We start from the raw sequence: 25,507 nt of genomic DNA, 5'->3' as shown, positions 1-25,507 counted from the left end.
AGGGCAAGTTGTCCAGGCACCGATTCTCTTAGGTTTTGTTTATCTTTCTTTCAACTTTATTTTTGAAAAACATTTTTATGAGCTATACAGTTCTAGGGTTGTTTTCTTTTTTTCTTTCAGATTGTAAAGAAGCTTTACAGTCTTCTTTGTCTTTGGGCACCTCCCTTCTCAGGGCCCCAGTAGCTAAGTCCTAGGGTCAAAGCTGCCCACAGATGACATCTGGCCTCATGGCTCCTCAGCACCCCTGATATTAATGGCCAGTGGAGCCCATGGCACAGCGACGTGGTGTGGCTGGCCCAGGGAGCACTGTCTGGCAGAGTGTTTTATGACCTTAAAGTAACTTATGTTGTTAGCCAGCAGTGACCACTGCTGTTGTTGCCCAGCTCTCTGCCTCTATCTCACCTGCTCCAGAAAAGGGACTCTTTGCAGGACTTGGCCATTCCAAGGCTCCAAGGCCCTCTGGTCTAAAATGGCCTTGGATATTCCTCAGCTCAGCCCCCAAAGGTCTCACAGACGCCTACTACATGCTCTGTCATTCTTAACCCCCTTCTAGCATGGGTAGGCCTAGGGCGAGAACCGCAGAAGGTTCTCAGCCACAGAATGACCTAGTGAAGGGGAACACCACCAGGCCACTGTGGAGCCAATCTGAAATGGGTCTTGGGTGGAAACTTGGCCCAAAGATGTTGGACCTCTGCAGTCTGGCTGGAATTCAAGCCCACCTCTGTGGGGTGTTGGATTTTGCCGGATCATATTCTGACCCCCTCACAGCCCGAGTGCTGTGAGCCTCTTTGGATGTGTTCAGGTCTCTCAGCCCCACAGCCTATGTGAGAAGTCCCCAGGCACAAAGCAGATCCACAATTGAGGGGAAGGTCCCAGCCTGGGGTCACTCATGCTGTGAGGAGCCCCCCTGAAGGCCCAGGGAGCAGCTGCTGAGTAACGGGGTCCCCAGTACTAGGGTGTGAGCAATGGCCCTCCTCTCAGGCTCTGCTCTGACATAAGATTTTTTCTTTCCCACTCCTGCCCACCCCTACCTCCTCCACAGGTTTTTCCTTCCCCTGGCCTCACAGTAGCTCCCACTTCCACCACGTCACCCCTGCCCCCTGCAAGGCTCCCCAAGGTGTTATTTCCTGCCTGGAGCCAGCTCCTGGTCACCAGGACTTGGCAGTTGGAAACAGCCCTCCCTCCGTTTTTAGGAACAGTCACCTTTATTTTCTTGACCATCCATATAGGAATTTCTAATTTCCGTTTCTTCTAGAAAATAACAAACCAATTTATTACCTTACAGTAAGAAATGTAACTGCCAGGAACCTGGCCCCGTAGGAAGCGGTTTTCCCCTGAAGGAGGCTAGGCAAGCAGGGGGTGGGGGGTCAGAGCCCAAGGCTGCAGGGAGGCTGGGACCGTGACCGTCACCCTGGGCTTCTTGAGGGAAGGCCGGCTAAATCCCACCACGCTTGTCTTTGGCCAAGTTCCTGTTAAGCAGCTTGCTTCCCGAATATGGGCTTAGTGCTGAGACCTCATTATTTTCAGATTGATTTTCCTCTTTAGCAACAACAACTTGGATAGCTTTCCCCAAAGCCAATCCTTGGAACTAGAGGTTACACTCTGAGCGGTGGGTAAAGCTGGTCCTGCTGGTAGGGTCCCCCTAAACTGTGGGCGGTGACTGCCCCTACCCTGAGTCCAACAGATGTGGGTGCGGGGGAGACAGGGCAGGGAGGTGATGGTGGACCTGGGCTGGGACACAGCCTCCGTGGGAGCTGTTCCATACTAACTGCTGGGGAAAGGACCCATGCAGAGGGGAGAGGGTGCCGCTGAATGATTCCTTCGAGTCTTTTCTGCTGCAGACCTATCCTCGGCCCCTTTGCCTCCTCCCCACTCTGGATCTGAGCTCTGGAACCGAATCTCCAGGTGACAGACATGGGCTCAGCCTACCTGGCTGGATGCAGTTACCCTGGGTCGGCTTTCTACTCCGTCTCACAGTGGTGGGGGCGCCCATGGATCCTGCCTCTGGCCTGGCTCCCAAGGCTTCTTCAGAAATGAGTAGTTCTGCTGAATTGTCAAACCCAGAGGAAATGGTTGTTTACACAGTCCTGTCCTCCTCTTCCCACTCCCAGAGCGCAGCAACATGAGAGGCCTTGGGGCCTGGGACCCCAGGATCGAGGACATGCCTTTGTGAACCTAACTGTAGCTGGCAGGCCTTCTCAGCAGAGGGCCTTCCTCTGACAGGAGCAAACACGGAGGCCCAGGGAAGGAATGAGATCTGCTCAAAGTCACATGGCCTGTTGGTGTCCAAACACTTAAACTGAGGGCCTGTCCTGTGGTCTTCCGTAATGACCTGGGAACGTAGGAAACAGAAAACAAAGAACTACATTGGCAATCAGCCAGGCCTTAAATTCTTCCAGGTGCAGGAATACCTTCCTTGGCCTCACTGACCCTCATGTCGGCCTCTCTCCATCAGTTCTGGGTCAGGGTTCACGGCCTCTAGCAGCCTGAGGCCACGCCTTTGGCTTCCCAAGAGGCCCCACAAGGGAGAGCTGTCCAGTGCCCTTGGTGTTCTCCAGGAAAAATGCTCAGATGCCGACAAATAGAGAGAGATGGCAGGCTCCCAGGTGCATGGACTGTGACCCAGAACTGGGAGGGGAATAAAAGGAGCTTTGGAGGAGCCAAAATAGCCTCCACAAAAATCCTCCCCACCGCACCCTACCCCCCTGCGTACAGCCTCACTCTGTGCCTGTTTTCTGTGCCCATTTTCTTTCTGTGTCTGCCAAGTGTGCTCTTCTGGTGTTGCCATTAGAGACAGGCCTTCCCTAGGGGGCACTTCTGTCACATGGTCCTCAGGTTCTGCATGCCTGGCTGGGCCGGGCTCAGGGACGCCTCCAGAGATGCACACTGACGAGGTGCGGGTGTGCCTGGACCCGGGGGCACACGCTTTTCCAATGATGAGCTTTCCCACCTGCTCCCCTGGCCCCAGACAGGTCTCATCTGTGGGTGTTCTTGGCCACCCGGCAGGCAGGGCACTGGGGACAAGGGAGGGCAGTGCCCCCATCTGTGTGACACGTTTGAGTGGGCAGGGAGAAGCTGCCACAGGCACCGGACAGACAGCTGAGGTCATCTTGAGGGGAACTGCTGGTGATCGTTTCTTTGCTACTTTACACTTTTTTCTACGGAGCTTTTCAGTTTTTCTACCTCAAGTGGGGATCATTTTTATAGCCTGGGAATAGTGGCCGCTATTTGTGGCCTCATTGTGGGCCAGGCACTGTGCTGAACACGTCAGAGGTATGAGCCCATTTTACAGATGAAGAACTAGAGGTTAAGTGGTTACCCAGCTGTGCAAGGCCACAGGGGTGATGCGTTCCTGGCCTGTTTGACTCATGAAAGGAAGGGGAAAGCGGCTCTTACTTGGGCAGTTCAATGAGAGAGGCTCCTTTATCCCCTTGTTTGTTTAAGACATGGGTTGTCTTGGCTGCCTCCCATGGAACGCCGTCTGGGACTCCACCTCCACGGGACTGTGGGTCTCTCCCCACCCTCCCCGCTCAGCTCAGCCAGGGCCGGGCCCCCTCCATCGCCACCCTGCAGCCACAAGAGGAGGGAGGGCGCCCAAAGAAGGTGTGCAGGGGGGGAAAGAGGATCTTTACAGGGACTTTGCAGTGAGGTCTGGCCAAGGGGGGTAGGTCACAGGTCAGCTGGGTTGTGAGTCACTTCACTTTGGATTCCTGTAGTAGCTCAAGAACCAGGGGCGGCGTACAGAGAAGCCCTGAACCTGGGCTCCTCTCCTAATCCCAAAGCGCCATGGTCCTCCCCACCACTTACACCCACACGCCACAGCAGTTCACAAAACTTTTCCACCTGCTGTCTCTGGTGTCGTCCATTCATTCAACGGGTTCCTAGTTCCTGCGTACCTGGCTTGGGCACGGGAGGACCAGCCAGGCAGACATGGCTCCTGGGGGATGGGACCCTTCTGCCCACCCCGGGCCCCCTGCCTCGACTCACTCCTTGTGGACGCCCAGAGGCAGCTGCACGTGGAAAGTTCTTTAGGGTGATTACATGGACATCAGATGGTTTCCAAGGATAAGCAGCCGTGGCTGTCCTCAGGCCAGGAAAATGTAAACTAGTAGTTTCCAATGACCGGCTCAACAGCGCTGGCGCCATCTGGGACAGATCAGTGGGTTCTCATGTGGGGGCTGCCAAATCTTGGTTTAGAATTGAGTCCCCTTTGCTTTGGCCTTGAGATGCATGTGTGCGCTGAGCAAAATGAAGCAGAGAGGTGGGATTCCTTGTTGTCCATTAAAGACCCTTCTTGGGGCACCTGGGTGGCTCAGTGGGTTAAGCCTCTGCCTTCGGCTCGGGTCACGATCTCATGGTCCTGGGATTGAGTCCCATATCGGGCTTTCCGCTCAGCGGAGATCCTGCTTCCTCCTCTCTCTGCCTGCCTCTGTGCCTACTTGTGATCTGTCTGTCAAATAAAAATTTAAAAATTAAAAAAAAAAAAGACCCTTCTTGCTGGTCCCATGCCCATTAACCAAGGGCTCAGATGAAAGCTGCAGCTCCTTGCCCCAGTCAGCTCACACTAGGGGAGCAGGCTGCAATAGCCCAGGGCCCAGACCCTATGCACCTGCCTCTGGGTGGCTGGGGAACAACCCACTTCGGCACCTTGTGGTCCTAGGGTGAGTCTCCCACCAAGACGAAGCAGCCAGGTGAACCAGAGGCCCCGGGAGGGCATCAGCTCCCTACAGGGCTTGACCCTGAATGATACCCTTACACCCTCAGAGAGACTCCCCCGCTGCCCCGCCTCAGAAACCCCAGGTTAGAGTGGAAGCTAACGTAGGCCGGGCACTCTGACAGGTGGAGGTGGCTGTGGGCGGCAGGTTGTCCTCAGCGTCACAGTGGCTGCCGTAATTGGAGCACGCACCTCTATTTTTATGTTCCATCTCTGTACCAGTGTTTATTTCCCTGGTGGAGGTGGGCCCTGCTTCCATAGCTCTTCCTGATCCTGAGAATACCATGTGGCTCCTGGTCCCAGGTTTCTGCCCAGTGAGGGAGGCACCAGGTTCTGTGGGGATCCCGTCACTCATGTAAACTTAATTTTCACCCCTCACTGTGGCTCGTGTCTTTGACCCCAGCCGCCTCCAGTGAGAGGGAAGGAGATGGGTTTCTTCCTCCTTGGAGATTTTTGCCCGCCTTCCGCTTGCTGGAGTCTGTAGCCAGTCAGGGGGTCCCAGTGGGTATTTTTCCCTGGAAAGATGGGAGATTTGGCAGCCACGGATGTGTCTGTGGGCTGACGGTTCTGCCTGCCCCTTGCAGCTCTGATAGATGGAAGCAAAGCCCAGTTTCTGTATCAGCTCCTGTGCATGCATCCCACAGACCCCATCCCTTGGCTTTGCTGATCATTGCCTCTAGTTCGGATGTCACCCCTGGACCCCTCTCTGGGGAAAGTTGCCAGAGAGCCCAGATACGGTCTCAGCAGGTACCTGATGCCCTCAATATGCCCAGTGCTGGTCACCAGAGAAAGGAGGAGGAGGGGGAGCCACAGACCAAAGGCCAAGACAACGGTGGTGCTCTGGCTTATGTTTCCCAGCTGCCTGCCAGGGTCTCACAATTTATTATTTATTGTTACTGGATTTTTCCATCCATGTGGATCCTGACACGCCTTCCAGGGCCCTTGAGTCCAAGCTTCTCTGAGTATTCAGTCTCCTGCCCCCTTTGGGGAGGGATGGCATTCATCCTATTTTCCAAAGCTGCTTTTCTATTTTTACTTATTTTATTTTAAATCATCACCGATTCCCTTTTTGCAGAGCTCTCTACAAGACTAGTGTCCCACAGGACCTACTCTGGGGAAGGCAGACTTGCTTTCCTTCCGGGTTCCCCAGTCAGGAAGGACCATCCATGCCTTGGCAGCCACTCCCATTCCCACGAGCCCTCAGTGGCTCCCTGTCACAGCTGACCTGGTCCACATGCTTCGCTCCCCAGACCAAACCCTCTGACCTCATGCACTGCACTTTAAGGGTGCTTATACTCAGTGCTCCGGGAGAGTGTCCCTGCTCCCTCCGTGCCCTGCAGTGTCACCATCCCGCGGTGCATACACCTCCTCCCGCAGGCCCCTGGGGGACCCAGCCCAGCCTGAAGTCCCCCATCCAACACTGTCACCCAGGAGCTCCCGAGCCCCTTCTCTGCCAGAGGTCATAGGCTCCCTATTCTCTCAGAAGCACCCAGAGACCTCTCAGCCTCCTTCTTCCTTTTGCCTGAGTGGGGCAGAGTGACATCAGGTCCCCCTCCAGGGCAGGGGACCAGAACACCTGCGCCACCGGATAGGCAGGGCTTGCCTCCCTGCCTGTCCCCCCCTCCCCAGCCCAGCTTCAGGACCCCGGCAGGCAGGGGGTTCACTCAGGGCTGGGTATAGCAAGCTGCCCCAGTCCCTCATCCCTCAGACTCCAGGGCTATGGAGTGGCAGGTGCCCCCCAGGCTCTCTGTAAAAACCACACCGCCAATTCCAGCTCCCCCTCCTAGGAGCCTTGGGGTTTTGCGCATGATCCTTAACTTCCGTGTCACCCTTCCCTCTTTGGGGTGTGATTCTTTTCACACACCATGTTGCATGTAGGAATGACACAGCTATGGAAGCGCAGAGTAGAGCGCTGCTGAGCGCCCGGGCTGGTCATACTCAGACTCACCGAAGTCCCTTGACATCCCGTCCACATGCCTCAGGGCCTGTTTCTCTCTCTTCTCAGCAGCTGCCTAATTGGATTCCGAGATCCAATTCCAGCAGCCTAACAAAGCTCCCAAAAACTAAATAAAAGTCACCAAACCTGCTGTAATTGAATTTCTGAGGGTCTAACGCTACAGATTGGAAATGGCTGTTTTCTGCAGGAAGTGCAGCGCCCCCCGAGATTCCCACTTGAAACTGATGCCCTCTGCATCTGTGTCTTCCCAGAGGCCTTTGCACAGCCAGACCTGCTCCCTGTGCGGAGTCCTTCTGGCTCAGGGTGGACTGAAAGCCCTGCCGAGGGGGCATCAGGGACCCACGAGGAGCTCTTTTCACAAGGGGGAAGGGAGTAGTGTCTTTCCCCATTAACCATGCTGCTGGCCTCGCGGGTGCTATGCTGTGCCAGGATTCGTCCTACTGGTGAGGGAAGGGCCGTCAGCGGCCGCAGGATGGGTGGGTGGGAACCCGCAGGTGTGGAGCCCCTACTGCCCTAAGGCAGGCTCTCCCTGCCATGGCAGGGGCGGGCTCTTTCACCACTCTCCCCGTGGAAGGCCAAGACAGGGCCTGTGGTGAGAAAGGACACACAGACATTGAGACAACATGTGTCCGGGGTCTCGGGGTAGAGGAGCCATCTGGCAGACGGAGTAAAGGAGGAAAGAAATCTTGGGATTAGGGCTGAAGTGGAAAATCACGGAGGCCCTGAGGTCTCTACAGGGGGCTTGGGGGGAGCTGAGGAGCCAGGAAGGGGAAAGAAGTTGGGTCAATGACAGGTGTCTTGCTGGGCATGGAGCATGGGGCCTGGGGTGGGGGAGTTCCTGCTCAGGACCCTCCTGGGGCCTCTGTGATTTTCCCTCTTCTCCCATAGGCCTGTCTCCTTCCTCTGCAATCAGGACCCATCTCAGCATCCCCCCCCCACCCCCCACCACACACACACACACACACAACCTGTAGAGCCTAGTACTGGGTTCAGGTGCAGAGAGCGGGGTGAGAGCTGGGCTTCCCTGGGCCTTGACCTTGCCTGTCCTGAGGTCTCTACACAGTCACAGCTGCTCTCACTCATCTCCAGTACAGTGGGTGAGGAGAGAGGACCCCTGGCCACCCTGTGCCCAAGGAGCTCATGGGCAGATGAGGGCAAAGCCAGGCTTCCCAGAGAAACAAGCAAGAGACAGTGGAGTGGCCCCAGGGCCTCTGACTCCCACATCCTCACCATGTTTCCCTGCCCCCTCCAAACCAGTCTGTGCCGCCTTTTGCTTTCTTGGTTCCAAGGCTGTGTTTGCTGCCCGCCCCCCTCTCCACCTCGCACAGGGCTTCCCCACCCAGAAACCTGATCCATTTTCCTCCACAGATGAGAAAATTTAAAAAGCTCTACTTCTAAAAATAGCCTACCTGGCTCCACTGTTGTGTTTCCATGGCAACCCCCTCCTTCCTGGAGTCCCCTGGTAAAAGAGGGTAAAACAGGGTCCCAGCACTGTTGGGGGTCCCTAGAGGGCTCCTCAGTCTGAGCTGGCCAATCAAGGGCATTGAGGAGAGCCCCGTGTGGGGAGCAGGAGCAGGGGGCATGGCCAACACCCTGGGACTCCCTGTGGCTCCAGGCCTCTGTGGTTGAAGACTGGTAACGATGACTAGGATCTAGAGGGGCCGGGGGTCCAGTAAGTCCTGGCTCGACACTGGCTGCATGCTGGGCACTTAAGTCCTTTTCAAGAGCAGCTGGATGGATATCCCCACACCTGAAGAGGAGTGCACTTAACCCCCAGCCACGTGGGGTCAAGGCAGGACTGCTTGGCCAGATCTCAGCTCCTCTCTGAGCAGTAGGAAGACCTATGTGCCAGGCTTTGGGGGGTGGGGGTACACAGGGACCTGTGAGGACTCTGTGCCCAGGGAGGGGTCTCCCAGTTTAACGGGAGAGCATCCAGGGACCACACCACCCCAGGGCAGTAGGTTAAATGTGATGATCCATGGCAGGTGACAGGATGGCCCAGTGTTGAACTCAGCCACAGCTCCCTTGTGTGGAGCTGGATAATGGCCCCCATAGATGTCCATGTCCTAATTCCCAGAACCTATGCACATGTTACCATACATGACGGAGGGATCTTGCAGATGTGGTTAAGGACGCTGACATGGGGAGACTTTCCTGGATTAGCCAGGTGGGTCCAATGTCATAACAAGCGTCCTTCTAGGAGGGAGGCCGGAGGGTCAGAGTCCAGGAGACCCTACTCCATTGGCTTTGAGGACGGGGTCAGGGCTGCAGGCCAGGGAATGTGGGAAGCCTCCACTCACCCAGAGAAGGCATGGAAACAAGAAAGAGATTCTCCCCTGGAGCTTCCAGGAGGAACGCATCCCTGACTTTAGGGCTGATTTCAGGGCCCTAAAACACCTTGATTGGACAACTTATGATCTTCACAACCGTCAGGAACAAATGAGTGTTGTTTTAAGCCACAGTTTTCGTTCCTTAGGGTTGCCATAGCAAACAACCACAAACCAGAGGCAGAGAACCACAGAAGTTCATCCTCTTACAGTTCTGGAGGCCAGAAACCTGGAATCAAGGTGTTGGCCAGGCTCTTCCCTCTGAGGGCCTAAGGAGAATCTGTTCGAGGCCTTTCTCAGCTTCCAGTGTTGCCGACAGTCCTTGCCATTCTTTGGCTTGTGAACATATCTGTCCCTCCAGTCTCTCTGTCTCTGCATCACGTATATTTCAGTGTCTTTTCTTCTCTTAAGGACATCAATCATATTAAGGAGCCACCCTATTCTAGTATGACCTCATCTTGACCAATTATATCTGTAACAACCCTTCTAAATAAGGTCACATTCTGAATTTCTAGGAAGAACATGCATGAGGGGGCTGGGGGAGGACTAGCCAAGCCAGTGTGGCAACTAAAGGTTGGAAACTCTTATACTCAGAGAGCTTGCCATGGATGAAAGGCCACTGCCAGGCTCTGCGGGCCTGACCAAGATGGACAGGCAAGTTGTGACTGCTGAGTTTTTTTGTTTTGTTTTGTTTTTAAGATTTTATTTATTTATTTGAGAGAGATAATGAGAGAGAGAGCATGAGAAGGGGGAGGGTCAGAGAGAGAAGCAGATTCCCCATGGAGTTGGGATTCTGATACGGGACTCGATCCCAGGACTCTGGGATCATGACCTGAGGACTCGATCCCAGGACTCTGGGATCATGACCTGAGCTGAAGGCAGTTGCTCAACCAACTGAGCCACCCAGGTCCCCCGTGACTGCTGAGTTTTATGGATTTATTCTCTTCATGTTGTTGTTGTTGTTTTAGACAGAGCAGGTCGGGGAAGGGGAGAGGTGGAGAGCGAGAATCCTAAGCAGGATTCATGCCCAGCAAGGAGCCCAACATGGGGCTCAATCTCATGACCCTGAGATCATGACCTGAGCCAGCATCAAGAGTCGGATGCTCAACTTACTGAGCCACCCAACGCCTTGGGATATATTCTCTTCTCACAGAAAGAACTCATTCTTGCGTGTAGCTGGTGAAAACTGATGGGCATTTTAGGAATCAGTGCCTTTCTAGAAATGATGGTGTCTGAGAATAGGCTGGCCCATTTGTTTCACATGGTCCCACAGTCCCAAGAGCTGCCCACACCTCATCTCGAGCTCCGAGTCTGCCTCAGGCGCCAAATCAATTTGTTCTTTAGTGTTCTGTAGTCTGGAGCTTGCGAGTGCCACCGGCTAAGGAAAGTCAGGCTGAGATCCCCCGCAGTTACTGAGAATTCATTTTCATTAGAAGGTGCAGGTCGTCTGGCCCTGTGCCGTCCCTGGGGAAGATCAAGAGCAGAGTCGGCTTCTCCGTCTTCCAGACCCAGTGTCCTGTTTCGGAAACCACAGCTTCTGAGGACGGAGAGCCAGTCAACAGGCTCCTGCTTAGCCGCTTTGCTGGGAGGTTTGATCTGAGTGTTAGAAGCACACCAGGAGCAGCAATGCACAGAGCAAGGCCCGAGGAAGCGTGGTGGGAGTTCAGAAAGGTGGTCTTGGCAGCCCTGCTGGGAAGCACAGCATGACAGCAGCCAGTCTTTTGCAAAGCAGGCATGAGCTTTGTGGGAGGATGAGCCCATGAGCCCATGAAGGGGCTGGAGGATGGGACACCCCAGCTCTGCCCCTCACACCCGTTGGACCCTTCCTGCTCTGAGCCTCAGTTTCCTCAGCTGTGAAATGGGGGTGCTAAGGGTGCAAGGTTAGGATACTGCCCCCTCATCCAGCTGCTTCCTCACTGGGCAGTGGGAAGCTGCCTCTTCCAGAGTTTTTTTTGTGAGCTGCTGAGACCCGATTGGGTCCGAGTGCAACCCTTGCATTCCCAGAGGGCCCCAGCCCGGTGCAGAGCCAGCCGGAAGCCAGATGGGGGGAAGCAGAGCAGGTGGCTGCAGGGAGCTCAGCGGAGGCAGGCAGTGAGGGACACTGCAGGGCCAGGGTGACAGGGCCTGTCGTGGAGCGAAGGGGCAAGACTCACCCCAGTGAAGGGACCAAGATTCCTGGTGAAGGGATCGAGGGAAGGATGGGCAGAAAGGTCCTCACCAAGCAAACGACAGGTGCCCCGTGTACTTTGGGGTGCTTTCACTGGCCCCTTTGCTCACACCTGCTGCCCAGTAAAGGCAGCCCCCTGCCTACCCTCTCCTGCCTGTCCCCTGGCTATGCTGAGAGAGGAAGTGAGCCCCACCACTGTGCCCCTGCAGGCCTAAGTGCCCCCCAGCGCTGCGGGCCCTTGATGGCAGCAGCTGGTACGTGGCTGTGATCAGAGGCCGGCATCCCACCGCCTGGGGAGGAGGCTCTGATAGCAGGTGCATAAAGCAGCCTCCCCCAGCACCACCACCATGGACTCCTCTCCTGGGAAAGGTATCTGGGTCATCTGTCCTGGGTCCCAGGGTCTGAGCCCTTAGCAAATGCGTCTTAGCCATTTGGAAAGGTCTGGGCCCTGTCTGACAGAGGAGGGACTCAGTAAAAGCTAATTACAACTGCCTTTGCTGTGGCTCCAGCGTCTGACCTTGACCAAGCCCCTCTCCTCAGTCTGGGCCTCAGTTTTCCCATCTGAAAGCAAAGGCATGGGTCTGGGTGAGATGGGCATGACCTAAAGGCGCCGGTGCTCTGGAGGGAGTTCAGGGGTCAGTCTGCCCTCTTGGGCTCAGCCTAGACATTCCACAAGCGGTGTCACCTGACGGCCCAAGAGGCTGGGCCCGAACACTCTTGCTACCCCTATATCAGCTGACCGCAGCTGAAGAAAATGAGGAGAAATGAGTGCAGCAGAAGACGGGGAGGACCAGGAACACCCTTACAGTCCTCACTGGGCAGTGAGATTGTTCTTTATCTTAGGGCCAGAGTCTGCCTCCCCCAAAGCTCTATCAGTTGTTGTGAACAGAGATAAAGCAGTGGCTAAGAAGGAGGCACCCGGGAAAGTGGAACATTTATGTTTATGCCACCCTAGGACAACCTGACCACCCCTCCCCCCAGAGCTGCTAAGGACACTAAGCTGTGGCTTTCATGTGGGCTTTGAGGCAGGCCAGGGCAGGAGCTCCTGTGGCCCATGAGCCTGGCTTTGACCTTGCCCTAGATTTCAGTTGCTGCTCTTCTTGCATTCATAGAGTTGCAGAATTTCTGTAGGGTTTTACGTTTGTGGATATGTTAGTGTTGGCTGTTTTGTGGAGATGTGGATTAAACAGAGGGGACAGGCAGTGTCATAAAACAGTCATAAAAGCTTGGGAACTCCCAAGGCCATAAGCTTGAGAGCCACAGGCTTGAACAACTTTGTGCATACAAGTTTGCTTTCCTTTGGACCAAATTCCACTGCATCCCCTCCCCCCGCAGTGGAGTTCCCTGATCAAAGGAAGAGGCAAGCCATGGAAGCTGAAGAGCCATTTTTCCGCCCTTGAGGGGTAGCTGCTGGTTTATCCTTCAGAAAGCCAAAGCTAATTCACTGCCATTCACTATTTTTTCTAGTTCGAGTAACGTCACAGTAATAGTTTTATTTATGCCTCTAATAACGAGTTTCATCTCTCTTTCTAATGTGAGTCTGCTCCTTGCAAGCACCCCAACCCCACACTGAGACCTGGAGACTCAGCATGGTCAGAGGTCATCGTGTCAGAGGCAGAGTCCCCTTCCAGGGTTTAGCTCTGCTTCCGCCCAGGCCTGAGTGGGGGGTTGTTCACAGCACTGTGCTCAGCCGAACAGCTCCTGACACTGTGGGGGAAGTGAGCAGCTAGGCCACATGTCAGGACACATGACTGCTAGGCCTCACCCTCGAGGACTGGCCAGGGACTGAGACTGCCTGGGATCATGGCTGTTACTAGACGGTCATAGCCTTGCAGCTGGGTGGGTGTGGCCTTCAGTCCTTTTCAGCTGGGTTCAGAGGTCCTGTTCCTTCCAGCCCCTGGCCTCCTGTGGCTGCTCTGATCTCTCTGTTCATCTTGCCACTTGCCACCAGTCTTGTCTTTCCCATGGATCTCTGCTCGAGTGCCCCTACTCTCCCTCTTGCCAAGGAATGAAGGTTCCGTCTTCTCAGTGGAGCCAGAAGTCCTTTACCATCCCTCCTCTCCAAAGAGCTCCTTCCCCCCTACTGCCTTTGCTCTTGTCCAGACACTGCCCTCTCGTGTGTGACCGCCATCTCTGTGCATACCACCGAGAACCCCTGCACAGGCCTCCTGTGAAATGCCCAAGATCCTTCATTGCTTCCCTCACCCACTCCCTCCCTCTCCTCCACCCTGCACCTGCCCTGCCTCCCTCATTCTTCCAATCCCACGTCCTTCTGGGACGGAATCTCCCTGCCCACCCCCATAGAACACACTGTGCCGGTCAGGAACCGCTGACCCAAGAGTCCCATCCTTCCTCCAATGACACAGCCCATGATTTGGGAACAGAACAAGTACATCCCCACGTCCCTGGCTGCTGGACCTGGACCCTAAGAGCTGCTTATTAACAAGTTAAGTAGAAATGCGGTTACCCACCTCTGCCCACCACACAGGCAGAGGCTCCAAGTTAGGCTGGTTGTGCTTCTTGCTTAGAGAACGGTACGTGTGTCGGGGTGGGAGGGTGGGGTCCCATTCAGGCTGACCCGCAGCTGGTGTGTCCCCACACAGCCCTCCCAGTGTACAGAAGCCCTTTCTCTGACTGGTCGGTGGCTGGCCATTCTGGGCCATTCTGGGTGTTACACCTGTTGAGCCTGGAAAGGTGACTATATCGTAACTGAGTGCCCAGGCTCTGATGCTCGACAGACCTGGATTCAGATCCAGCTCTGCCCCTTAACCACAGCGCCCGAAATGGGTGGCTTGGTGTTCAAGAACGTGACTTTCCTCCCTTCTCACTGTCTGCTGACACTGAGTGAGGCTGTGCGTGAGACTCAGTGCGTGAGACTCAGCGTTCACCCCACTCGAGCAGGTGGCCCAGAGGCTGGCGCCACACATGTGTCTCCAGACCCCGGGTCATTTCCGAGCCATCGCTGGGCTAGCTACTGTGGGGAAAGGGAGAGCCCCTGCCCCAGCCTGGATGCTGCTGGCCCACTGCACCCCCAGCCTCCAGCCCATGCGGGTCCCATGCCACCAGCCGGCCTGGCACCACCACCTGCTCAGGGCAGGCTCAGAGTCATAACTCAGCCACAGCCACCCCCATGAGCCCTGTCTGTCGTGGGAAGAAAGCTGTTCCCTCACAGTATCTGCTTTTGTAAAAAATTTTGTATCTTGGGTTACAGATTTCCTTCCCGCCCCCCTCCCTGCCAAAAAAACGTTTTGTGCTGATTGTTTCTGAAACAAGACATTTCAGAAACCCCTGTCACTTATAGGCTTGGACACTCACATGCCAGCGACAGCCTTTCTATGGTCGCATGGAGCAGAGCCCAGCTGCCCACCTACCCCACCCACAGCAGTGCGCCCCCCCCACCACAAGGTCCCCACCACCCTGCAAGCCTTTGAACACAGGCAGGGCTGCAGCAGGCTGGGCTCCAAGGCACCCCAGACTCCCAAGAATGACCCCTTGAGGGCGCCTGGGCAGCTTTTTGAGAAGTGAGCGGATCAGCCGGTGGAGAGGGGGCACCCGCCTGACCCTGGTGTGAAGAGGGTGGCTACAGAGGCAGATAGACTGGTCGGGGGGACCCCAGCTACCTGTCTGTCCCTGGGGGATGGCATTGTCCCTATCCTGACAAGGCCACAGAGATGCCATGGCCCATGTCTGGACTAAAGGGATTTGATAAATGAGAGTGGCCTTGTTCATGCAGGGGAGTTGGGTGGGGAAGGCTGGGGGCCAGAAGCAGGGCAGGGGAAGATGACTTTGGCCTGGGGGTCTTTAGGCAGGCTCTGAAGATGGGGCTGGGTCTGGGTAGGAGTGAGGCCTCTGAGGAGGTGGGGGGACTAGGAGGTGGTTGCAAGCAGTGAGGGCCCTATGGGAGAGGCCCCAAGCCTGAGCACTCACACAAGTGTTGCACAGAACAGGGCAGTTCAGTGTGGCCGGCTGTTGGGCGCGGAGCTCGGGGTAGAGTGAGGCCAGCAGGAAAGTATGGGTTGGCTTTGGCTGGGACCATGATGTGGGGAGAGGAGCTGGCCTTCATCCGGTGTCCCTGGTCTGTGACAGGAGCTGCTCCTTGCGGCGATCTCCACCTCCCCACCCAGCACGGGCCACCCTGGCCCATGTGGCACAGCTTAGGGGACTAGTGCCCCCCACGCAGGCGGGTGTCTACAGGCCTGCCCCTTCTGCGGTGCGGGGCAGGCACTCTGTCAAGCTGGTCCCCCTTTCTGTTTCCTCCCATGGACTCAGGAGGGCCCACACCCACTCTGGAGGGCTGGCCGGGAGCAGGAGCTGGAACCAGTTAGGGCACTCTGGTTGGTTGGGGGTGGGGGGGCTCTATCTGTTCCCTCCTCCTGGGCCCAGGCCATGTGGGCTTCTCAGTGTTGTGTTGGCCAGTTAACCACCATGGCAACCCTTCTCCCTTCCTCAGATGACTCTGGGGACGACGACGACGAGACTGCCTCTCCAGCTGATAAGAGCGAGCTACACTGCACCATCCAGAGCCTCTCCTTGAAGTTGGACGACCTCAGCACGTGCAATGACCTCATCGCCAAGCATGGCGCTGCGCTCCAGCGCTCCCTGAGTGAGCTGGACGGCCTCAAAATCCCCTATGAGAGCAGTGAGAAGCTGAAGGCCGTGAATGAGCGGGCCACCCTCTTTCGCATCACCTCAAATGCTATGATCAATGTAAGTACCCACCTGCACTGCTGGCCCCCACGCACTGGGGACAGGGCTCCCAGAAGGAGCTACTCCCTGTCACCAGCACCGCAGTCCCCAAGTAGGTGGTGGCCAGGGTGCTTGACAAACCAGGGCTCCATTTTTTGGTGGCCTCAGGTCATTTCCCAAAGCCTCCTGCCCTGTCTGTAGCTGCCTGCTGGGGACCCCAGTGAAGTGTGAATCCTGATGGGGGCTTGGGGCCCTGGCCCCAGGTGGAGCAGGTGGCTCCGCCCACACATTGGGGACAAGGCAGCCATGCTGATCCACAATGGCTGCTATTGCTCCTTCCCTGAGTACGCTGCTCAGAAACAACAGGATCAGGGTCCAGTAACCCCTGGAGCAGGTGTGCAGCTGGAGGCCCGGTGCCGTGGGTTCCCTTAGCCAGGAGAGCTTGAAGGTGCACCTGTCAGGGGTCGTGCCAACCTGACAATAGCCAAATGAGTAGCCACAGTCCATAAACTGAGAGGCACAGCCTTGGGGATCGCCACTTTCCCCGGGATTCTGGAAGCCACATTGCTGTGACTGGGAGCTGGGAGGGTCTGTCCATGGAGGCAAAGAATATAATGCTTACCTGGGCTTTTGGGCCCTTTTTCCTCCTGCCCCATGAGTTTTTCCCCAAGATGTGGATGCTCTTTTAGGCCTCCATCCTGTAGATAAAGGTCTGACCGCAACAGCTTCCTCCCGTGGACAGCCCCCAGGAGGGGCATATCGGGACAAGGAGACCAGAGAGGGGGAGGTATGGGGAAATGGAGGTGGCCACATCCAGAGGTGGTGGCTCAGGCAGGCCATCAGGCTGGCCAGCAACAATGGGCAGTACTAGTGCCCAGCCTCCAAATCAAGGCAATTCAACCAGAGCCGAGCCAGTAGTCGGAACGAGGCCAGAGGCCAAGAGAAGAGTGGGAGGTGGACGCCGGAGCCCACGGCGGGGCCAAGGCCATCAGAGACTTGCCCCAGGTCTGACTCACTGAGACTGTGGGCAGTCCCTGTGGGGAGAGTAGACCACACCCACCCACCCCCCCCACCCTCCCCGCACCCACCCTGCCCCTGGAGCTGCCACTGCTGCAGGAGGAGGCCTGAGGAATCTGTACCCCGGGGCCTAAAGCAAGTGCAGACCTTTGTCCACACACACAGGGGTGAATCTGGGGGTGCATTGGGCATGTCCGCCCAGAGGCTGCCCTGTGAGTCGGTCCCATCATCTGTTTGTACTCGCTTTGTCCTGTGCTCTCCCTCTTAGGCCAGCCAGCCTCCTTACAGCCCCCAGACTCTTAGGGTCTGGGTCACTGCCCTTCTTGCAGTGACAGGCCCAGATATGAGGCACTTGATGACAGAATGACGCACTTGTGTTTCCCCACTGGGCCCAGAAGCCGTCGCCCACTCACGGCTTCCCCGGCACGGCCTCCCCGCCTGCCAGGACCGAATAGGCTTTGTCTCGAGTAAGCAGCTCTGACTTTTCCCAGATAATGAGCTTCTCAGCTGGTGTCTTTAGCAGAAATCTTTTATCAGGCATCAGAGGCTCGTCTGTGTTAGGAAGCCATAGAAACCGCGCACCATCTAAGTGTGTAATGAATTGTTTGATGGGAAGCAAGCCCCTGGGGTGAGTTACAGAACCCTGTTTGCAGTTCCAGCACTGGGAAAGTCCCCCAGAGTGACGGAGAGCTGCACCCTGGGCTGGGCTTTGCCCACCCGCTGCCATGAACCTGATGTGAGGGCCCCTCCCACCTATCTCCCCTGTCGGGGGGCACACCCAGAAGTGAGGGGCTGGGCCCAGCAGGCTATGCTGGCAGCCCAGACCTGTGCAGAGGCCCGCCTTTCTCCTGGGACCCATTCCTGACACCATGCCTCACAGGGCGGGAACTGAGTCAGTTCTGGGCAGGGAGTTCACTTACACAGTTGTCAGACCCCAAATGTCTAAACTCACACTTTCTGCAGAGGCCCCCTGGACAAAGTATCCCCACCCCTGGCCAGGCCTTGGCTTCTACCCCTATTACAAGGAAAGGGTTGGATCAGGGATCTGTAACTAAGGAAGCCATGTGCATTCACACCCAAGACCACTCACCCCTTGCTACAACCTTGTTAATACCACTAGGTTAGTGCAAAGTGGAAACCGAGGCTCAGAGAAGTCACCTGAGCTGCCCAGGGTTACCTAGCTGGTAGGTATCCGAGCCAAAATGCAAGGTCGGATCAGTGAGGCTCATGGGGGCAGTGATGCCCCCAAATGCTCAGAGGCAGTGAGGATGAGACCTCCAAGGGTGGCAAAGGCCCCCTCCTCTCTGTGGTCAGCACACGGACTGGGGGCCTTGCATCACCAGGGTAAAGCCCCCCAGTCTCAGGACCTGAGTCCCTGCTTTGTGTCTTACCTTTAGGCTACAGCCATACCAGGGCGCTTCCTGGGAAGCTGGGGACCCAGGATGAGTGGAGGCTACCCCCGTTGTCCCCAGAAGGCACAAGCTGTGGTTCCCCAGGTCATTCCAGTTCTTGCTATGAAAGGAGGAACCTGTTTCTCCCCACTGTTGAGATCCCTTTGCAACGCCCCCTCCCGCACCCTGACTGGATACTCTTGCTCTCTGGAGGGAAGCTTCCAGCATCCCCCATACCTGAGTTTGGGGAATCTATTCCCACTGCCACTAGAGGGAAGGCCTCCCTCCTGTGAACTGCGAATGGCTGTGGTTTTCCACCTCGTCGTGGGCTCTGACTGAGATTGAGTCCTACAAGTGGAGAAGAAAATGAGGGATGGCTGGCCAGAGCCTATGGAGGAGCACATCGTGTAGAGGGTCCTGGGCAAGCAGCACTCTTCACACACAGAGAGGGACCAGCTGTGTCACCTTCACTTTTACCCAAGATGGCCAAGAGTCTGGGGTTGTTGAGCCTTCAGGAGAAAAGTCAGAGGGACAATCAAATCTCCTTCAGATTTGGGAAAAGGTGTTTTGGGAACCTTCACAAGCCTGTAGATCCCTAGCTCCCAGCAGGGCAGGGAGGCGGCCCTCTGGACAATTCCTTAGACCATTCCATAGGAACCATGGTTAGTTACACAGCCCATTCCTGTGCCACTGCCCCCAGGGGGTCAGTGCAGTGAGACTCACCTCGAGATGAGCACAACCCCTTCCCTTACGTAAATGTTGGAGGAATCAAGAGGCTCAGAACAAGTTTCTGGATCAGGAATGTTGAACAGTGCCACAGTGTTCCACCTCTTTGTGTCTTTGCCTGTGCTGTACCTTCTAGAATTTTCCCCACCCTTTAGATACCTGGTAGATCCCTTTACATCCTCTAGAATCCCACATGGATGTCACCAGGGCCGGGAGGCTGTCCACGCTCCTTGTCAGGAAGTCGTTCCTTCTGGCTAGAACCCTCTGGAACCACCGGACACTGCTGTGCTTCACTGAGCTCACTGTGCACTTTCCCCAGTTACTTTGACGTCTGCCTCCACCAGTCTTTGTGCCCCCAAAGTGAGACTCGGATTTTAACTCACCTGTGTCCCCAACAGCAGTTGGGAGTACCCAGTGGGAGTGCCCAGTATGTGATGTTGGAACCCAAATGGGTGTCATATCTCAGAAAAGAGAATTCTAAGTAGCCCACATCTCATGTTTGCCTGCTGTTACCATTTACAGAGCCATGCTCGTTCCATTTCCTCGCCTGAACAAGGTCAATGAGAAAGTGGGTCTGGCATGCAACCCTCAGCCAGAGCCACTTGTCACTCCATCTTGCAGAGAAATGACCCAGCCTGGTCACGGAGAAATAGGAAGTGAGACTTATGAAATTAACTCATAAGTTGCGTTTTTTCACAAGAGGGCTGTACTGAGTCCTGGCCCCCTCCCTCCGCTCGTGGTTTTGGTTGGTGAAGCCGTGTCTACATGGCTCCTGCAGTTAGGAAAGGCCTGGCTGTTGGAACTTGAACCCAGACCTGAGCAGCTTCCCACTGAGCCTTCGCTGGGCTTGTGCCAGGCAGGGACTCAGCGTTGCCCCTGGAGCTCATGATCCAGAGGACCCACCTGGTGATACCCTGTCACACCTCAGGGTGGCTGTGCAGCCTTCTCAAGGAGCAGCATGGACAGTAGCTCAGAGGCCCACTTTTGAAGGTCAAGTGTGTAGAAGGCCTAGGGAAGGGCTGGGGAGGTTCACATTTGGCTGGGAGAGGGGCTCAAGCCTGGATGACCAACATCCACCATCCCCTTGCTGGGGAGCTAGCTGGACATCCTGGGAGCCAAGGCAGGACCTGCAGAGGGCACGGAGTGGGGCCCAGACCAGTGAGGAGAGTCCCTCACAGGCAGGAAGGAAAGGTATGAATAGGGACCACATCTGTGCACGCGGCCTCCGTGGATGCAGCATCTTGTCCATCCCCCCACCCCTACCCCTGCTGGCCTGGGCAGCCCACAGGGAAACCCCGAAGCTTCCATGGGTAGCACAGCTCCCAGCCTCTGGAGCCTCGGCCTCAAGTGAGAACGAGCAGGTAGGGAACACAAGGCTGGGGTGGTGGTGCGCTCCCTGGCGGGGGAAATTTGCAAGTCTGATCCGAAGCAGCCCCATGGGCCCCTGCATCGATTGCTGTTTGCGTAGCTGTGAACTCGCCCACCGTCCCGTCGGAGGAGGGACCTCAAGGCACCATGAAACAACTTTGGTTCATAGATGGAGTCTTGAACCTCAGCGCCCCGGCGTCGCACGTCCTTCCTGGGACCCAGGACGCACCTGGTGTGCGGGCGCATCGGGCTGGTCCCAGGTGTAAGGTGGAGCGCAGTCGAATTAATTTGTCTTCCCAGCTCCTGCTTTGGGTATTTTTTTCCATAAAGGAAAAGAGTCAATTCCAGTTTTCATTCTCTTTTCCTGTAAGTTCATCTTTGGGGTAAAGCAGGATTGAAGGACAGGCCACTGGGAAGGTGACCGGTAACAACAGCAGTCCACCAGCATTCTTCCTGTGCCTTTGTTTGCGCCTCACAACAGCCACATGAGGTTGGGGTCATTGTGGCTTCCTTGTCATCAACATCGTTTGTGTTAGTCAGGTGTCACCCTGAGGCCCAGAGCAGTCATCTTGCCTATGGTGGGGGCAGGCCTGGCTATTCGACGAGCACTGGGCCCTGGGCCACCTGTAATGCTGGCTGTGGGGTCTGTGCCGAAGGGCTGAGGCAAACCACCCATCACCAGGCCCAGCACACCTGCGCTTTGCCAGGTGACCCCAGCTTCCTAAGGGTGGCCCGTGAGGCCTGCATGCCAGCCTCATGGCCCCTGCTCCCCGCAGAAGAAACCCTCGGTATCACCATGGACGTTCAGGGGGTGAGATGGGAGAGGTTCCTCAGAGTTCGTGACTTATGTTGGGGCCCAGGACTCAAGTCCTCCAGCCACAGGGACACCCCAGGGCCCTTAGATGCAGTGAGTTCAGGCTGGCCTGGCTCACAGGCACTGAGCACTTTGCAAGGGGCGAGGGGACTGTGCGGGTGTAGGAGGCCCTCTGGAATCCCTCCCTAATCAAGCCAGGCCATGGTCTAGGCCTTGGGCACACAGGGAACAAGGACCCCTTGGAGAAACCCCTTGGGACCACACAGACGATGAGGCATGCTCAAGGCCAGAAGACCCTCAGAGGGAAAAAAGCAGGCTGATGAGGTGGGGCGGGAGGCCCCCCCTTGCACACCAGCGGGAGGGGAGGGCACCTGGAGGGAGGTGGGGAGAAGAGCCCGCACTAGATTCTCAGGCAGGCCTGGAGCTGCGGATGCCAGAGGAGGGGGGAGTGGGGCAATGGTGGAGGGAAGGCCTGGGGAGATAGAGTTGCTCACAGGATACACTGGGTGCTTACGCTCATGGAGAACACCACACTTTGCATTCTGAATGAGGCTCCAGCAGCGGAGGACTGTGGCCCAACCCAAGTTTCCGCAATAGCCTCCTGCTGCTTGGAGCATGGACCACAGGTGAGGTAGGGACAGGCACGTGGAGCCCCTTGAGAAGCGCACTCCCCACCGCAATGCTTAAGAAGGGCTGGTGGCTCTGACTGCTGGGAGGAGCTGCGTGGCTAGCCCCTTGCTGGGTTTGTTGACAGCAGGGCCCACACAGAGTGGCTGTGCAGGGGAGGGATCTGGTCTCGGGGTCGGGGGCACAGCAAGGAGTGGGAAGGAGCCACTAGAAGAATGGGGGCCCCTTACTGTCTTATCCCTACTTCCGCCATCACAGTGACGGACTGGGGTCCAGTGGTCAGTCCCACAGATGCAGATAAGATGCAGGAGGGCCTTTCCCCGAAAGGTGTTGATCAGCCAGTTGAGCAAGCAGAGCCGGGTCGGGGGGAGCCCCTCAGTAAATGAGAGATGGCCGAGGTGCCCAGTGGAGGCAGGAAGTGGCACTGGCCCACAGAGGGTGGATGCCCGCCAGGCCTACTTCCAAGGGCCTGAGGGGACAGACAGCACACTTGGGGGCTCTCAGTTTACCCAGGAAGGTAGTGGCTTGCAAGACACACCGTTTGGTGCCTGCAGTAGAGGTGGTGGGGCAGTGTTGAGGGTGCGGATTCCGAAGGCGGGGATGCTGTGGGGAGAGGCACTGGCGCAGCCTGTCTCAGGGGGGCTTGGCCCCCAGTCCAGCTGAAGGGAGCTGGAAGAGAAAAGTGCAGGCGGGCGTGGACAGGGTGGGGGCAAGTAGGGCCAGCTGGGAGATGCGTGCAGATACAGACAAAGCCTCATATTTGGGGCATCATAGAAATAAAGCCCAGACCAGAGCTCTTTTGCTGCTGGAAATACTCTGAGGCTTCTCTCAGCCCCATTTGGAGATCACGAAGGGGTTTTTGCGCCCACCCAAGCAGAGCAGGGGGTAGCGGCCCTGGAGCTGCCCTGCCCGGTCCTTCTGGGGCTCGTGGGCAGGTCCAGCTGACCGCTGTTCCGCTCTTGACAGCTTGCTCATTTGGGGCCTGGGGAGAGGAATAAAAATAGATTCTGTAACTGTTTAAAATCAGTTGGCAAACTGGCGGCCAGATGGTGCTGGTTCCTGTGCGCAAGGGGTAAACTATTTTGAATGTGGAAAACGCTATTTTAAAGTTTGAACTGAAGTGAAAAGCTGCCTCTCCAGTGCCACAAGTGAGTCACATTGGGGAGAAGCCGTGACCATCCCCCTGCCCGGTGTTTGCGAAGGGCTGACGCCCATGAGCGTGGAGTCTGTTCTGGGCATTGGGCGAGGTGGGGCCACAGGCAGGTGGCTGGTCCAGCCTGGCCTGGGAGCTGCTTGGTCTCTAGGGGCCAGGAGGGTGCTGGAGATGCAGTGTGGCAGTTTGGCTGGGCCTGACCTCCCCCACAGCCCTCCCCCCACAACCCCTAGATTAGCCCAGCGCTACTGTCGTGACTCCACGCTCTCTGTGGGGACTCCATGGGTCCCCATTCTTGGTCTTGGAGGCCTGGATGTTTGGGCATCTGCTGCGGCCGCCTCTGAGCCTTGCAAGCCTGGCCTACATCTCAGCACTGCCCCTTCCAGCCACTGGGAGGCATGCACTGAGGGCAGCCTGATGCTCCTAGGGGAGGAGTAGAAGAAAAGACCCTGTTGACCCCAGTGTGTCCCCAGGTGTGAGCTTCTGGCCACGCACAATGGCTCGAGGAGATGAGCACTCTGAACGACTTTGTCCTATTGGCTCCTTTTATGATAGAAGGCCAGTGAGAGGCAGGTCCGCAGTCAGGCTGGCCATGTGAGGACCAGTGTGGGGGGTTAGATGGTGGATGGGCAGCCCCCCATGACTCTGAGAGCCAAAGGGTCCAGCTGCCCACTCACCTAGGAGCCCTAAAGCCTGAGGGTCCCTGCAGGCCAGACATCTGGCAGTCAGACATCCGGCGGGTTCTGTCTGACCACAGGTGGAAGTGCAGGCCTTTCTCCCATCCCTCCTGCATCCATGGTTACCAGAACTTGCTGTGTGCTGGTGGCTAGAGACAGAGCCCATCGCCAAACTGGCCCTCTCAGTTGGCACTCACCCAACCTGCAACCTCTGGGCATTTGGCCCATCTCTCCACCTCCTCCATGAGTCCCAACGGTCACCCACCCTAACATCCCACAGTCTTCTGGCATCTTCCTCATGCTCCCGTCTAGAGGGGAGACAGCACGGGAGACGGTGCTTCCCGAGTGATCCCTGAAGGCCAGGCTTAACCAGGGTCTTGGCTCTGCAGACCCTCCCGAGAGCTTGAGAGGCTCCCTGGGCCACACACAGGATGGTCATTGGACCCAGGCTGGCTGACCCCACACCCTGCTCACCTGCCCGTCTTTGGGGACAGCGAGGTCATTGTCTGGATTAGGATTAGGAAAAAAAAGCGATTAGAGTTTGTCCTCCTTCCTCCTGGCACAGCTGCGCAAAGGTTTCCAGCTCAGAGACACTTGGTCTGTCCCACAGGATCCCCTCAGGATGACCCACAGCAGCTCCCTTCAGAGCTCACACAGCTTGGGTGAGCAGGCCTCACAGCCGCCTTCACCGGGTGGGGCTTCTGAGAAGGGAGAGCCCCTGGTGGACAGGCAGAGCCTCCCAGCCCCCCAGCCTGTTGCTGAGCAGAGCCAGCCCCAGTATGGGGCCGAGGGAGAGCTGTCTTTTCTGTCCCGGGCTTTTGGGTTCCCACTCTGCTTTGGAGCAGCTTGGCAGGCTCCCCATCCTCCACACTGCCCACAGGACCCCACATCTCTTCATCTCGGGGATCCTTTCCACAGCCCTGGGAGTGGGAGGAAGGGACAGGGCTAGGAAACTGGAAACTTGTTCCCACCCAGAGGGCGATTCCTCAACGGGTCATGGAATCAGGGACTCTGCAGGACTCCTGGGGTTCGACTTTCTTCCCATGAGGACACCAAGGCCCAGGAGGCTATAGGCCTGGCCCAGGGTAGGCAGCAGGCAATGCCCTTGAGGGGTCCAGAGGCTGGGCTCCTTTGTTCTGCCCATTCCTGGTGACTTGCATCATTTAAGAGCTAATAGGGTAGGGGGTTTAGGTGGCATAGGAAACCGCTCTTGCTCAGGGAAGGGCACGAGCCCTCTGAGAACTATGGCAGAGCCTCAGGGGAAACGTGACAGTGTTCAGGGCGCAGGTCCACCCGGCCCCTCCCTGGGGCCCCGGAAACTGTCCCCAGCTGGCCCCCCGGCGGGCCCCTGGCCTAATCCAGCTTAGTGAGCACACAGGGCACAGCCCAGCTCAGCATTCCCGGGCAATAGGATGGGGCCTGGAGAAGGCCAGCAGCAGCAGAGGAAGCCTTGGGAGTTGAGGAGGGACACCAGGTAGGCACATGGGATGAAAGGGGTGGGGGAGCTCGCCACGGCCCATGCGGTGACCAAGGCAGTTTCTCCGCTGCAAATGACCCCCCTCCTCTAGGAGCAGCGGTAAAGGCCTTGGTCCAGCCCCAGGAGCCCCTCTATACAGGGGTGTAGCAGCCTCTGCCCTGCCCTTATCTCTAGGTGACTGTGACACTCTATGACCTTCATGTACTCAACCCAGCCACATGAGGCCCCTGTCCTGGCCCCTGTTGCCCCACACCCTTGGCCCTTCAGGGGCAGCGAGCTGGAGGTCACCCCCAACCAGGTTGTCAGCCAGCAGCTGGCCGCTTGGGCCCCATCCTCCGCCACAAGGACAGGTGCTGGTAACAGGCTTTGTGGAGGCACCACTGAGTCCTGGTGCTTGAACAGGGTT

General features: G+C 56.8%; 1 protein-coding gene across 4 annotated transcripts in view; it reads left to right on the top strand.

Annotated features, from left to right (window-relative positions):
• Positions 1-25,507, top strand: part of OSBP2 (oxysterol binding protein 2) — a 160,356-nt gene that overhangs the window by 113,575 nt on the left and 21,274 nt on the right. For all 4 annotated transcript variants that reach the window (XM_032309284.1, XM_032309286.1, XM_032309287.1 and 1 more), the window contains one exon: positions 15,616-15,872. In XM_032309284.1, coding sequence (XP_032165175.1) covers positions 15,616-15,872 — 257 coding nt within the window. The remainder of the gene's footprint in view (positions 1-15,615; positions 15,873-25,507) is intronic.

The sequence above is a fragment of the Mustela erminea genome, chromosome 13 (assembly GCF_009829155.1).
Source record: "Mustela erminea isolate mMusErm1 chromosome 13, mMusErm1.Pri, whole genome shotgun sequence".
In the NCBI taxonomy this organism is placed as follows: Eukaryota; Metazoa; Chordata; class Mammalia; order Carnivora; family Mustelidae; genus Mustela; species Mustela erminea.
This window is presented reverse-complemented; position numbering and strand designations above follow the sequence as displayed.